Below are 14350 nucleotides of genomic sequence, written 5' to 3' on the forward strand. Positions count from 1 at the left end.
ACAATGATGCAATATGTTGACTCTTCATCTAAAAATTTTTCTTTCCTAAATATTTTTCATGTGTCTCCAGCAGACCAGTATGTTAAATTGTGCTCACGACATTAAATTATCCTCATTACCGTGTTGGCATTTTGTTTTTATAAATGGTTTAGTATTTTTTGCATCGAAAGAATGGATGTATAAAAGTCAAGTGGATATTATGAATGTAGGCGAACTAGGCTTTTAGTTTCTGAGATGTGTACAAATGTATAAATAAGACTTTCTATTGATAAGTCCCAACTCCAATTCCCAATAAACCAGTTTTTCAAGATAACAAAAAACCCTCAATGATAACCTGTGTGATGATAAGAAGGGAACAATATGACCACTTGAATATGGCAGAAAACAAAAGGAATATTCAAAAATAAAAAACAAGGACTTGGAGATAACAGTAAAAGTTATGGGACTCTGGAGGAAAAGAACCACAGATATCAAAACTAAAAGAGGGTTTTCTGAAGTTTTTCACACACAAGGTTCAGCAAAAAGAAAGAGGAACCATTGTTCTGGAAATGCTTTTAATGTTTAACTTATAGAGTGCCAGGCCGGCTCAGTCAGTAGAGCATGTGACTCTTGATCTAAGGGTGGTGAGTTTGAACCCCAAGTTGGGTGTAGAGATTACTTAAAAATAAAATCCTGGGGTCCCTGGGTGGCTCAGTAGGTTTAAACCTCATTCGGCTCAACTCTTGATTTTGAGTCAGATCACAATCCCAGGGTCATAGGATTGAGCCCCGTTTTGGGCTTTGCACTGATAAGTAAGACAATATACAATATGCCAAGTAGTAGTAAGTGCTGTGGAGGAAGAAGAAAGCAAGATGGGATGATAGGGAAGACAGGACAGGGTAGAGGGAAGATTGTTATTGCATATAAGGTGATGAAGGAAGGGCTCTCTGATGAAGTGTTGTTTGGAGTTGAGCCCAGAGGAGGTAAGGGAGTGTCTGTGTGCATGTATCTGTCATCATCTAATGTCAAGTAGCAAATCTCCCAAGCCACATCTTCATTTCAGACCTCACTTTAGCTCCATTTGATTCTTCACTTGGATGTCTAATACATGTTTCAAACTTATGTCTAAAACTGAACTCCTTTTCTTCACCCCCAACCCCCAAGTCTGCTTTATCCACAGTCTTCCCCATCTCTGTTGCAGCTGGGACTAGAAATTTGAGACTCCTTTGGGAGTAGCTGTTCTACAAAACGATGGGACTAAATGTATGAGATCATTCACAGAAAGAAAAGGAAAGAAGAGATCACATTTAATGATCAGGGAAAAGGGGAGGAGGAGACTGAGGAGTAGCCAGAGGTTTGGTGGGAAGGCACCAGGAGAATGTGATGCCTCAAAAGGCGAGAACATGTTTTGGGAGTCATTAGTGCTGTCCAGATCTGTGCTGAGAGGTTGGAGAAGATGTAGTCTAGGAACCAACTGTTAAATTTGGCATCATTAAAGTTGTTAAATTGTTCTTTTAAGGAATGGTGCGATTAAAACCTGATTGGGAATGAATTCAGGAGAGAATGGGAAACACGGAAACAGATATAGGAAATTATAACTCTTAAGTTTTGGTATAAAGAACTATAGAAAGAGGCTGTGGAATCTAAAGGAAGGTATACCCATGGGTAGATATTTCTTTTTTTTTTAATTTTTTTTAATGTTTATTTATTTTTGAGACAGAAACAGAGCATGAACGGGGGAGGGTCAGAGAGAGAGGGAGACATAGAATCTGTGCTGAGTTGTCAGCACAGAGCCTGACGCGGGGCTCGAACTCACAGACTGTGAGATCATGACCTGAGCCAAAGTCGGACACTCAACCAACTAAGCCACCCAGGCGCCCCTAGATATTTCTTAATCATTTCTGCCCAAAGTTTGGAGTTGGAATAAAATCTAAATTGTCATGACTTAATTATTTTAAACAAATTTTCCTTATGTTATTGCTGTTACAGTGGGGAAGAAAACATGAAATATTACTTCTGAAAGAAAAGTAGGCAAAAACTCTGATAAAATCATGACAAAATAACCAACTGAAAATAGCTAACGGAAATCTGTTACTACATCTTAGACAATATGTACTGGAGATATCAAAGAGTCCATTTTATTAAGTTACTACCTTTTAAAGTTAAATGATATTTCCTTTTTTTTTTTTTTTTGATTCAGTGGGGATCAGCAGTGTACTTATGTTATAAAAAGTCAGTGGCAAAGACTAACACTATATCTTACAAAGCTGGTAAGTATAATTTTTCATGGAATACTTAATATATACATGTATTATGAAAGCTAGTAAAATTTAAGGAAAAAGAAATCTTATAATGTATTAGTGTCAGGACTGTCACCACAACCCATGGGTTTTGTTTTTTGTTTTTTTTTCTGTTTTGTCTCATCCTTAAATTTATTGGATACTCAATGGAAGATTGATGTTAAAAGAAGATGGGTAACCGTGTTGAAAATGTCAAAAAACGAGTTTTTCATTTGCTTCAAGGTAGTATGACCACAAACTAAAGTTTTAGGATTCTGTTTGTACCTGTGTATGTTTCTTTAGGATAATCTTTTCTTGTTTGTCTTACTTAGCCTTCATGGATGAAGCTTGATAAATATTAATTAGTTATTATGAATAGTTATAATGTTTGAAGATAAAAATCTGAATGTGTTCTGCTGAAACATTCAGAGCTATTTGATGAACATGTATGTAATATAATGTTAAGTAGTTATAAAACATTTTAGCATCATTCAGATTTTGAGTACCTGAATTCAAGAGATGATGACCTAATATTTATTATTGTTTTTATAGGTCTAATTTGTAGATATCCTCAAGAAGATTATGAGTCTTTCTCACTCCCAGAATCTGTTCCCCTATTTTGTTTACCAATGGGTGCAACTATTGAATGTTGGCCACCAAATAGCAAATACCCTCTCCCTGTTTTTTCTACATTTGTGTTAACTGGAGCCTCAGCTGAAAAGGTACTGTGTGTTTTAACAACTGTCGACAAATTTCTTGTACATTTTCTTTTCTTTTTTTAAGTTTATTTATTTTGAGAGAGACAGAGACAGCATGGGTAGGGAAGGGGCAGAGAGAGAGAGAGAGAGAGAGAGAGAGAGAGAGAATCCCAAGCAGGCTCCATGCTGCCAGCACAGAGCCTGATGTGGGGCTCAGACTCAGAAAACTGAGAGATCGTGACCTGAGCCAAAACCAAGAGTTGTACGCTTAACCGACTGAGCCACCCAAGTGCCCCTCTTGTACATTTTCAGGTCTTAAGTTTTATATAATGTAAGGAACAGTAGGAAAAAAAAAACTGGTTAAATTGAATCTATTACACATACCTCTTCCACTTGGTTAAAATAACTATATTCAGAGATAAAGGAAAAGAGAAATTTCATTCTGTCCCATACACCCTAGTGCTTTTTTGTGAATATGGCAAAAGATTTTTTTTTTCATTGTCAAATGATGATCTTTCATTGCTTCATTTTGTGTCAACCAGATGCTTTGAGAGTAATACAAAAGACATTATTATATATGCAAAGCTATTCAGAATCATAGAGTATGATAGTTGGAAAAGACCTTGGAAATCATTTAGTCTAACATCCTCATTTTATAGATTGGGAAATTGAGGTCCAGAGAAATTTAGTGAATTGCCTGAAGTTGGAATATATATTTCCTTGTCTAGAATTCTGTCCCATTGTCTACTAAATATTTTCAGTCATTTTGTTATAGAGAATATTGATTCAATTGCTTTTGCTCTTCAGAAAACAAACTCGATTTAATTGAAACATCTTTTTTTTCAATAATGAGATGTGAGAGTAGCACTGTGTAGTGTTTTCTGTTTTATTATTATTATTATTTTTTTTAAACATACTCCGAGAAACCAAGAGAGATGTTTGTTCACCACTGTGTTCCTGCTACCTGGCACCTTGCCTGGCTCATGGGCATCTAAAAGGCTTTTAATGGCCTAGCTCGTAATGGCTCCTCCATTAAATATTTAATGATATGATTCGAATAAATGATATAAGGTGTATTTATTAAATATATTTCTTGTTTTCCAGGTCTATGGTGCTGCTATTCAGTTTTATGAACCATACTCTGAGGAAAATCTCACAGAAAAACAGAGACTTCTCTTGGGTTTAGCATCATCAGCAGATGGGAAATCTGATAGTTCCAAAACAATTCACACTAATAAATGCATCTGTCTTCTTTCTCACTGGCCTTTTTTTGACGCATTCAGGAAGTTTCTGACTTTTCTGTATCGTTATTCTATCTCTGGACCTCATGTCCTTCCAATTGAGAAGTAAGTCAGAATCCTTCTTGGTTCAAAATTTAGCAGATAATTCCATTATGTGTGGTATATTTGAACTGGTAATTCAGTAAATTTTATATGGAAACTAGATTTCTCGAGAGTTATTTGAAAAAAGAATTTGGTTATTTCAATTAGGTAATATTTCTCTATTATACTTTTACAGCCACATTATTTTAAATATATCTCTAACGGAATGAAATGAATATTTCATTTTTTGATGCTCTTGTGAAGTTTGGAGATCCTAACTGGTTTGTTTTGTTTTGTTTTGTTTTTTTGCTGGTTTTGTAATTCTTATTTTCCAAATAATTTGGGTTTATCATGAACTTTTAAAAATATTCCCTACTACTTTTAGACATCATGAATTTAAAGGAAAAATTAGATAAATGCATTCTTTATTCTTTTTAAAAATTCAGTGATTTACCTTAAAATCACTAAAAGTGGATAATGTTTTATGCAATAAGATCTGTTGCAAATGAGATCCAAATATCTTCATGCCTATTTGATTATTTATTCTATACCATCTGTCACTTAAACTCTTTTGTATTCTTTTTTTTTTTTAATGTTTGTTTATTTTTGAGAGGGAGGGAAAGAGAGAAAGAGCAGGAGAGGGGCAGAGAGATGGAGACTAAGGATCTGAAGCGGGCTCTGCCCTGACAGCAGAGAGCCCTATGCAGGGCTCAAACTCACAAACCGTGAGATCATGACCTGAACTGAAGTCAGACGCTTAACTGACTGAGCCAACCATGTGCCCCACCTCTTTTGTATTGTTAAGAAGTTGTTCAGTGATTGTTGGGAAGTGATAGAATTCTCATAAGAACATTCAGTGTACAATATTACTCTTTTTCACTCTCATCTCAGTATTTTGCTCTAGCAGTTAGCAAATTTCTTTTTTGGTGTCAGAACCCTTTTATACTCTTAAAAAATGAGGACCCCTAAAGAACTTTTTTTATGTGTTATATCTGCCAATATTTGCTACAATAGAAATTAAAATGGAGAAAATATTTAATATTTTATTTTATTTATTTTTTTTTTTTTATTTTATTTTTGAGACAGAGAGAGACAGAGCATGAACGGGGGAGAGTCAGAGAGAGAGGGAGACACAGAATCTGAAACAGGCTCCAGGCTCTGAGCAGTCAGCACAGAGCCCAACGCGGGGCTCGAACTCAACATACCACGAGATCGTGACCTGAGCTGAAGTCGGACACTTAACCGACTGAGCCACCCAGGCGCCCCAATATTTAATATTTTAAAATAATTACATGTTAACAAGTATTTTTTTTAAATAACTCTTAAAAAAATTAGTGAGAAGAGTCATTTTTTACATTTTTGCAAATCTCTAATGTCTGGCTTAATTGAACACAGCTAGGTTCTCATGGATGCTTCTGCATTCAATCTGTTGCAATATGTTGTTTGGGTAAAAGTATATGAAAAAAACCTGGCCTCACACAGGTATGTAGGTAGGAAAAGGGAGAGCCTTCGAATAGCCTTTTCAGAAAATCGTGTGGAATTTCTGCTTTGACACTGCCCCAAATTTGACAAGTGAAGTTTGTTATAGGTTATTCACAATGTGTAATCTAAAGCTTTAGTAATGGACTTTTTCTGTTACATTAAAATCTATTGATTTTTTTCACTCTAAGTGGAACTTTTACACATGCATGGTTTTGTAGCATCATACGTTGGTCATTTGGAAATACTAGTTCATGGCGTTTAACATAGATAAATTTCATTTGTTAATAGAACCACCTATTTCATCAGAAAATTTTTTTCAGTATCAAGAAGTTATCAAGTACATGGTGGCAACATTAGAATTTTCACTTAAAATTTTATTTATTGAATTAGAATTGAATTGAATTTACTGGATATAATACTATGAGTTCTTTTTCTTTTTTTTAAAGATTTCATTTAAAAAAAATTTTTTTAATGTTTTCATTTTATTTCTTAGAGAGACAGAGTGAAAGCAAGGGAGGGACAGAGAGAGAGGGAGACACAGAGTCTGAAGCAGGCTCCAGGCTCTGAGCTGTCAGCACAGAGCCCGATGCAGGGCTCAAGCTCACAAACCGTGAGATCATGACCTAAGCTGAAGTCACATGCTTAACTGACTGAGCCACCTAGGCTTCCCTAAAGATTTCATTTTTAAGCAATCTCTGCACCAAATGTGAGTCTTGAATTCACAACCCCAAGATTCAGAGTCATACGCTTCACTGTCTGAGCCAGCCAGGAGCCCTTATGAGTTATTTTTCTTGAAGCAATAGGCTCACCTTATTCATTTTTATATAGAAAAAATTTGCTGAATACCTAAATTTGGATACCTTTATCAATTGTTATTTCAAGGAAAAATGGCATTCTGTGACAACAACAAAACAATCATTAAGTTCTTTGATCACTGTCCACATAATATGTTGTATATTACCTACTGAGAAAGAGGTAAAAGTTAAACTGGCTTTTGACACGTTGATAACACAAACATTGTTGAACCTGAGGAACTATTCATATGAAAAGCCACTGGAGTTAGGTAGAAGCAACTTTAATGGGACAAATGATTTTTGGAGTTTGTTCACTTGTTTTTGTAGTACCAGGGATTTCGAAATTATAAGTACACAGAGCATTTGACTCAACTTGGACTTGTGGTGACATGCTGACCTTTATAGTATATGGTGTTCACTTTGGAATCAATTGGGTTTTTGTCTGTTTGTTTTTAAGGCATATTTCTCATTTTATGCATAAAGTTCCTTTTCCATCTCCTCAGAGGCCGCGGATTTTAGTTCAGGTAAGATTTTCTTGATGTAAGTGCCCTATTAAATGATTATTAGCCCTGTCAAAATGTACCATAAGAATAACAATTTTAAATGGAGGAAAAGATCAAATGAGAACCAGATGGTAGTTCATGTTGGAATTTGGGCCCTTATTGTTTTATTAATTGTCTCCCAGACAGACATCTAATGTTTCCCCTTAGGTAAAAGGTTGAAGAGTTAAAGTAGACAACAGTAGACATTTTGAACACACCAAAAGGGACTTCTTTCCCTAAATTTGTTATAGGTAATTGAAAGTTTGTGTCTTTGGCATTTATTCCCAAAGGGGTGTGTGTGTGTGTGTGTGTGTGTGTGTGTGTGTGTGTGTGTGTATACATATTTATTTCTTTTTTTTTTTGGAATAGATAGAAGAAAAAGTGGTGTGCTTTCATATATTATGCAGGGAGAAGTGTTCATATCTTTGTGATGGGGAAGTTCAAAATGAATAATTTTTTTCCCTATCTCTTTTCCCAATTGACTATCTTTTCTCTTTTGTTTACATTTCTTATTTATGGTCTTGATTTGTAAGATATCTGCTTATTTAGTCACCATTTACAAAGTGATTTACATAAAGAAAATATTTTTATGTGTTATCACTATATGTGCCTTACTGTATTTATCACAACCCTTAATGGGAGTGCGGTGTCATTCAAAATTAGAAGTATTTGGCAAATAGGTATTTACAGATTTGTGGAAATGTGCATAAATTTGAAAATGTAGGTAAAAATAATTGCATTATTATATTGATACAGATAAAATGTCTAGAAAAAAAGTCATTTTTTTAATCTTTATAATCAGTCTGTATATCCACATATCCTCCCTCTCTTCTTGATATTTAGTGCCAGGATATACACACACACATATATATATGTTGGTAAGTTTTTCTTTTGAGGACCAAACAGTACATATTTTAGTCTTTATAGGCCATCCTGTCTCTGTCAAAACTACTCAGCTCTTACTGCACAAAAGCAGCTATAGATAATTCCTAAACAAACGATCATGGCTAGTGTTCCAATAAAACTTTATTCATAAACATAGATGGCCTGTGGATTTGCCCTGGAGACCATAGGTTTACTAGCCCTGACTCTGTGGTACTAAATGAATAATTTAGTCTCCCAATAAAATTTTGTTAAAACGACATTAGGGGAACATTGAGGAACAGGAGAAAAGAGAATTCAGAGTAGGGGAAGTTAGTAGTTAGGTCAGTGGTTAGGATGTACTTTTCAAGATCTTATTAAGTGATATAAACAGTTCCTATACAGGTTAATGGTTATTTTGAAACTTGATGGATGTCAGCATTAACCAAAAAAATTTTTTTACCAGAAAGTGGTGTTTTAAAGCTCATCTTTATATTTCAAACACTTTATTGTAAATCTTCTTCCAGTTATCACCACATGATAATCTGATTCTCAGTCAACCTGTTTCTTCACCTCTTCCACTAAGGCAAGTAGAATTTCCTTTCTATTTATGTTTCTCTAAATCTAGTGTGAGCTAAAGTGACATTCAAATATTTTCTCTTTCCTAGGAAAAATTGCAAATGTTGTTGGAAAGACTTCTCATTTAATTGTTTGTTATCTAAATTCCTTTTACTTAAAGAAAAAAGAAAAACCTTTATAATAGTTTGGTATTTTGTGTATCCATTTATTATCAAGTACTTATTATTGCATAAATAAGTATATGTGTATATAGATTATGAAAACAATGGTTTTTAACTTTAAATACCCTCTGAAGAACATTCAAACATAATTAATTTTAAATTTAACCCCCTAATAAAATGGTACTCATAAATACTAACCATGGAATAAAATAATGTATTTCATCCCTTAAAAGTTCCAAGAAATAATGAAATAAATTTTTTCTAAAGTATCAGTTCTTGAAATTTAATTAGCAGTGTAATTTTCTAGCAGAGAAATCGTTACAATATAATTAAGTTATTTTGTAGCACATACCTGAGGGAGACCAGCTGCCATCTTTGACATTAATTTTGTAAGAATTGCAGATTATTTCATCACTAGGTCTCAGTCCAGAGCAACCAGTGTTTTCTTAACCTTTGTTTGAGTGAAAAATAAACTAGAAATACTGACTGTGACTATGTATAAAAAGATCCTAAATTACCCAAGAGGCCTTTTTTTTAATTTTGGTAACAGCTTTATTGATATAATTCACATACTGTACAATTCACCCAGTTAAATCGTACAATTCAATGGTTATATTCACTCTGTGAATAGAGACATATGGAGATCACTATAAACAACATTTACATCACTCTAAAAAGAATTTCTGCCATTTCTACTCACGCAAATACGCGCGCACACACACACACACCTCTCCAGCCTAAGGCAACCACTGATTAACTTTCTGTCTCTACGGATTTGCCTATTCTGGAGATTTCATATAAATGGAATTATATAATATGTAGCCTTTTGTGTGTGGCTTCTTTCACTTATTATAATGTTTCTGAAGTTCATCCATGTTATCATATTTTGTTCCTTTCTGTTTCCAACAAATATTCCATTGTATGGATAGATCACTTTTTATTTATTCATTCATTAGTTGAGGGACATTTGGGTTGTTTCTACTTTTGCCTACAATGAATAATGCTGCTACCAACATGCACAAGTTTTTTGTGGATGTGTTTTCTTTTCTCCAAGAGAATTGTTACTAGTTTTGCTTTATTTAAAAAAAAGTTAAGTGGCGCCTGGCTGGCTCAGTCGGTTAAGCGTCGACTTCAGCTCAGGTCATGATCTTAGATTTGTGAGTTCGAGCCCCGCATTGGGCTCTGTGCTGACAGTAATCCCTCTCTCTCTCTTTCTCTCTGCCCTCCCTCACTCTGACTCTGTCTCTTTCTCTCTCAAAAATAAATAAACATTTAAAAAGTTTTTTAATAAAAAAATAAAAATAAAAAAGTTAATTTGGTGAAGCCAATTATTTAGCCAATTATATAGACAACATACTGATTGGCTTACTGAATTACTTAGTCCAGTATTTTGTTACCACACAGAATGTCTCAGTTTGGGTTATAAATTTGCTTTGTATGTATATACCATCACTTCGTACCTCTCAATTTCATATTACTCTTTTCATTACAATAGTAAAGATAATCTATCTGTAAATCCAAATCTTAATGTATGTGCTTGCCTTAAGGGAGGTGGGCCTGTAAGTCATATTTTTTCTGACAATTAACAATGAAAGGTGAGCCATTTAACAAAAATTTCATTAAAAAATTTGCTTTCAACTAAAGCATCCCTCTATAGATTGAGTCCTTTATTCGGACATTATCTACCCAGCAGATCTTTTTCTGAAAAAAAGAATGACTTTTCATTTTTCCATATTGAATACACTGTAGAAAAATCTGATGATTTTGAAACCTCAGAAAACTTCATTGTTTTCATAGTATATTTCTAATGTTTTCCACACATAAGGACAGCAATCGCGTCTAAAGTTGAATATATAATATAATCCTAACCCAATCATGACCTTGTTTCATTATTTTGGATAATGAGATATTTGAATATATACACTTTTAATTATATATTTTTGTTTGGTTTGACAGTGGTGGCAAGTTTTCAACACTACTTCAAAATTTAGGCCCTGAAAATGCTGTGACACTACTTGTGTTTGCAGTAACAGAACATAAGATTCTCATCCATTCCCTACGCCCTTCCGTGCTTACTAGTGTGACAGAAGCATTAGTGTCTGTGAGTATTACAGGTTTTGTCATTGGCAGTCAATTTCATTTTAAGCATAATTGATTCATCTAATTTAAAGCTACTTTTTAAAAGCCTAACTAAAATTCAGAGAGTAATGAATTTTTATGTTGTGAAAACAATTTTAATTTTCTGACACTTCATGTTAGTTGTAATTATTTCACTGGTTATGAAGTGTTAGGCTTTAGGTATGAATACTTTAAATACAGTTTTTTGTGTGTGCTGATAAATTATGCTTCAATGCCAAACAGCTAAATATTCTCCTGTCTTTTGTTTATCCAAGATGATTTTCCCTTTCCACTGGCCATGCCCATATGTTCCTCTCTGCCCACTGGCTTTAGCAGATGTCTTGAGTGCACCATGTCCATTCATAGTAGGAATTGATTCAAGATACTTTGATCTCTATGACCCTCCACCAGATGTCAGTTGTGTTGACCTAGACACCAACACCATTTCTCAGTAAGTACATTTTAGTGATTCTCTACTCAGTAATTTACAACTTAGTAGTATATGTATGTAATTGTATATTTTATGAATGCGAATTAGAATTCTTTTGAGCTGTATTGTTTTTGTTTTGGGGTTATACCATCTTTGAATCAACCCGTTCTGTTCTCCAATGGAATAGACTTAGGGTATTAGAGAGCTTGTACTGTAAACAAATTATACCTTTAAGCCTCAGATCTTTAAATATTTAAGAAACATTATAATCTTATGTAGAAATTTAGCAGAAGGGAAATGGAGGTTAGAAACAGAAAAATTTAGGGGCGCCTGGGTGGCTCAGTCATTTGAGTGTCTGACTTTGGCTCAGGTCATGATCTCACATTTTTGTGAGTTCAAGCCCTGCAGTGGGCTCACTGATGTCAGTGCAGAGCCCACTTAGGATCCTCTGTCCCCCTTCCTTTCTGTCCCTCCCCCGCTAGCACTCTCTATCTCAAAAATAAATAACCATTAAAAAAACAAAACAAAAATTTATTTACCATTTTCCAGATGAGTACAGGTGAAATCACAAATTGAATTGGAATACTATACCAAGGTATAGTATTGGTATTCCAGTATCCAAGGTGTATCCAAGGTATATATCCAAGGTATAATTGGTATTCCAATTGAATTGGAATACTATACCTTGGTATAGTATTCAAATTCTGTTTCTAGTCTTGTGTAATACTATTAGTATACTAGTACTTCAAAAAAAATTAAATAACTTTTAAGTTATAAATGATTTTATCACCTTTATACTTTTAGAATATAAGGGTTTTATAAGTTTTCCTCTCTTTTTATTGGAATAATATTTAAGTTGTAGCTACTGGAGCTATCTTTTCATAGTTTTTTTATAATTCAGTTGTTCGCTCATATCCCTTATTTTCAGTTGAATCATACTTATGCTATTCAGGGAAAAGGAAATTGGTGCACTGAACACACTGCATTCACAGGACATATTTAAAATAACTACAAGTTAGTCTGTTAGTAAAGCCCAAAAGCTAGTACACCTTTTACAACTTAAATATGTATATGTGCAATAGGTTCTTCTCCATTTTTACTAAGCGTGTTTCATATTAAAGTGTTTTGATTGAAATCTCTAACCTTACATTAATTCTAGTCTTGTCACGTATGTCAAAACCTCAAGTGCCTAAACCATTAGAAAAGATGGTGTTCTATTAAATAGATAATATAAAAATAATATAAAATGATAATATATTACAGCAAAAAAATACTTCTTTTAAGGTTTACATTCAAGAGAGAGAGAATGCCTGTGCGCAAGTGTACAGGGGAAGAGCAGAAAGAGAGCAGGACAGAGGATCCCAAGCAGGCTCTGCGCTGACAGCAGAGAGCGCAATGCAGGGCTCCAACTCACAAACCGTGAGATCATGACCTGAGCTGAAGTCGAACACCTAACCTACTGAGCCAGCCAGGCACCCTGAATACTTTTCTATTATAAAGTATATACGCTGTCAAAAAGCTTTTTTTCAGAGAATGCCTAACCAAGTAAATATGGGATGTACTTTGTGCATAAAAGCCATTTTATACATGGGATTGATAGAGTCTAATATTCTTTATCAGGAACATTTCACTCATTACCAGGAATATTTAATTCTTTAGATATTAAAGTATTATCTTTTTTTTGGCCAGTTGTTGATGTTACATGACATAATTTTTTTTAATTTATTTTTTTTATTTTTAGGGAGAGCATGAGGAGGGTAGGGGCAGAGAGAGAGGGAGATGGAGAATCCCAGGCAGGTTCTGCAATGTCAGTGCACTGTCAGTGCACTACAGTGTATAGCCCTGTATAGGGTTCGAACTCATGAATCATGAGGTCATGACCTGAGCCAAAACCAAGAGTCGGACGCTTAACCAACTGGGCCACCCAGGCAACCCCAATGACATAGTATTTTTAAAAAATGAAATTCAGGGTGGTGAATTGGTATATACTGTATTTATTATGGTAATAAATTACATTTTCCCTCTTCTTATACTTTCCTTCCGGTTTGTTAAAAGAATTTTTTTTATTTTGTCTTTTTCTTTTGATCACTAGTGAGTTAAAGAATCAAAGAAAACATGAGTTGTTGGCACTCATTAGTAATATTCCTTCTTGATATTATCACCCTTCCAAATGTATGGAAGGACTAAGCTAGTGAACTAATAGCTTTCTAGTTTCCTTTATCCAGAATTTCTGGATTTTATTTTTAAGTAATCACCACATCCAACATGGGGCTCGAACTCACAACCCCAAGAGTAAGAGTGACACACTCCACCAAGCCAGCCAGTCACCCCCAAAGCTTAGATTTTTAAGTAATTTATCAGAAGGGGCACATAGCATCTACTGCCCGCTAGATTTTGGAACCATCACCATCCAGGTTTAAAACTAATTCCTCTGCCACCGATTATCGGTTATTTTGGGAATCACCATGAGTAAAAACATGAGTAAATAACAGTAATTAGGTGTAATGAATGGACACCAAGATTCTGTTCATCTATCTTCAGCATCCTTTTTTGATAGGTACTGGAAATAAAAGGGCAACTTGGTGTACTTCTTTCTCTTAAGTACACTTAAGTACACTTCTTTCTCTGAAGTTGCTCATAATTTAGTTTTATAAGGCCAGCATGCACACAGTGAATGATAAAGTACAGTGGGAGTGCTGTGTTGCAAAGTTTTATCCAGAAAATAATGTAAAAAGTGTTCTACATTGTCTTCTCACTGTAATGCAGGATTCCGTGCTCCCGGCCACATTATAAAATAAAACCTTCGCAGTGGGACATCTGCAGGTGGCCCTGTTCCATCTATCTGTATTTTTATCCTCATTTGTGGAAAGATAGGGTAGATTCCAAGACAGTGGTTCTTTTTAGCCTAAGCTTTCCCATCCACTCCTTTTTCTTTGTTTGGTTTCCAGGGTGATGATTTTGCCCTTTTTGTTCTGTGGGAGGTACAGGGAACAGAAAAATAAATTCAACTTCCACTACACACGTGTGCTGTGTTGTTTTTGGTGGTTAGTACATGAGTGATTCACTTTTCTTCTCCTTTTTCTCTACATTTTTCAAGTTTTCTAA

The 14350-nt window shown here is 34.6% G+C and overlaps 1 protein-coding gene across 10 annotated transcripts in view; it reads left to right on the forward strand.

Annotated features, from left to right (window-relative positions):
• The window catches only part of DENND4A (DENN domain containing 4A), a 143865-nt gene that overhangs the window by 50593 nt on the left and 78922 nt on the right, over nt 1-14350 (forward strand). For all 10 annotated transcript variants that reach the window (XM_042988598.1, XM_042988597.1, XM_042988599.1 and 7 more), the window contains exons 5-11: nt 2180-2249; nt 2811-2980; nt 4061-4302; nt 7012-7078; nt 8485-8543; nt 10654-10798; nt 11091-11266. In XM_042988598.1, the coding sequence (XP_042844532.1) occupies nt 2180-2249; nt 2811-2980; nt 4061-4302; nt 7012-7078; nt 8485-8543; nt 10654-10798; nt 11091-11266 (929 nt within the window). The remainder of the gene's footprint in view (nt 1-2179; nt 2250-2810; nt 2981-4060; nt 4303-7011; nt 7079-8484; nt 8544-10653; nt 10799-11090; nt 11267-14350) is intronic.

The sequence above is a fragment of the Panthera tigris genome, chromosome B3, assembly GCF_018350195.1.
Source record: "Panthera tigris isolate Pti1 chromosome B3, P.tigris_Pti1_mat1.1, whole genome shotgun sequence".
Lineage (NCBI taxonomy): Eukaryota > Metazoa > Chordata > Mammalia > Carnivora > Felidae > Panthera > Panthera tigris.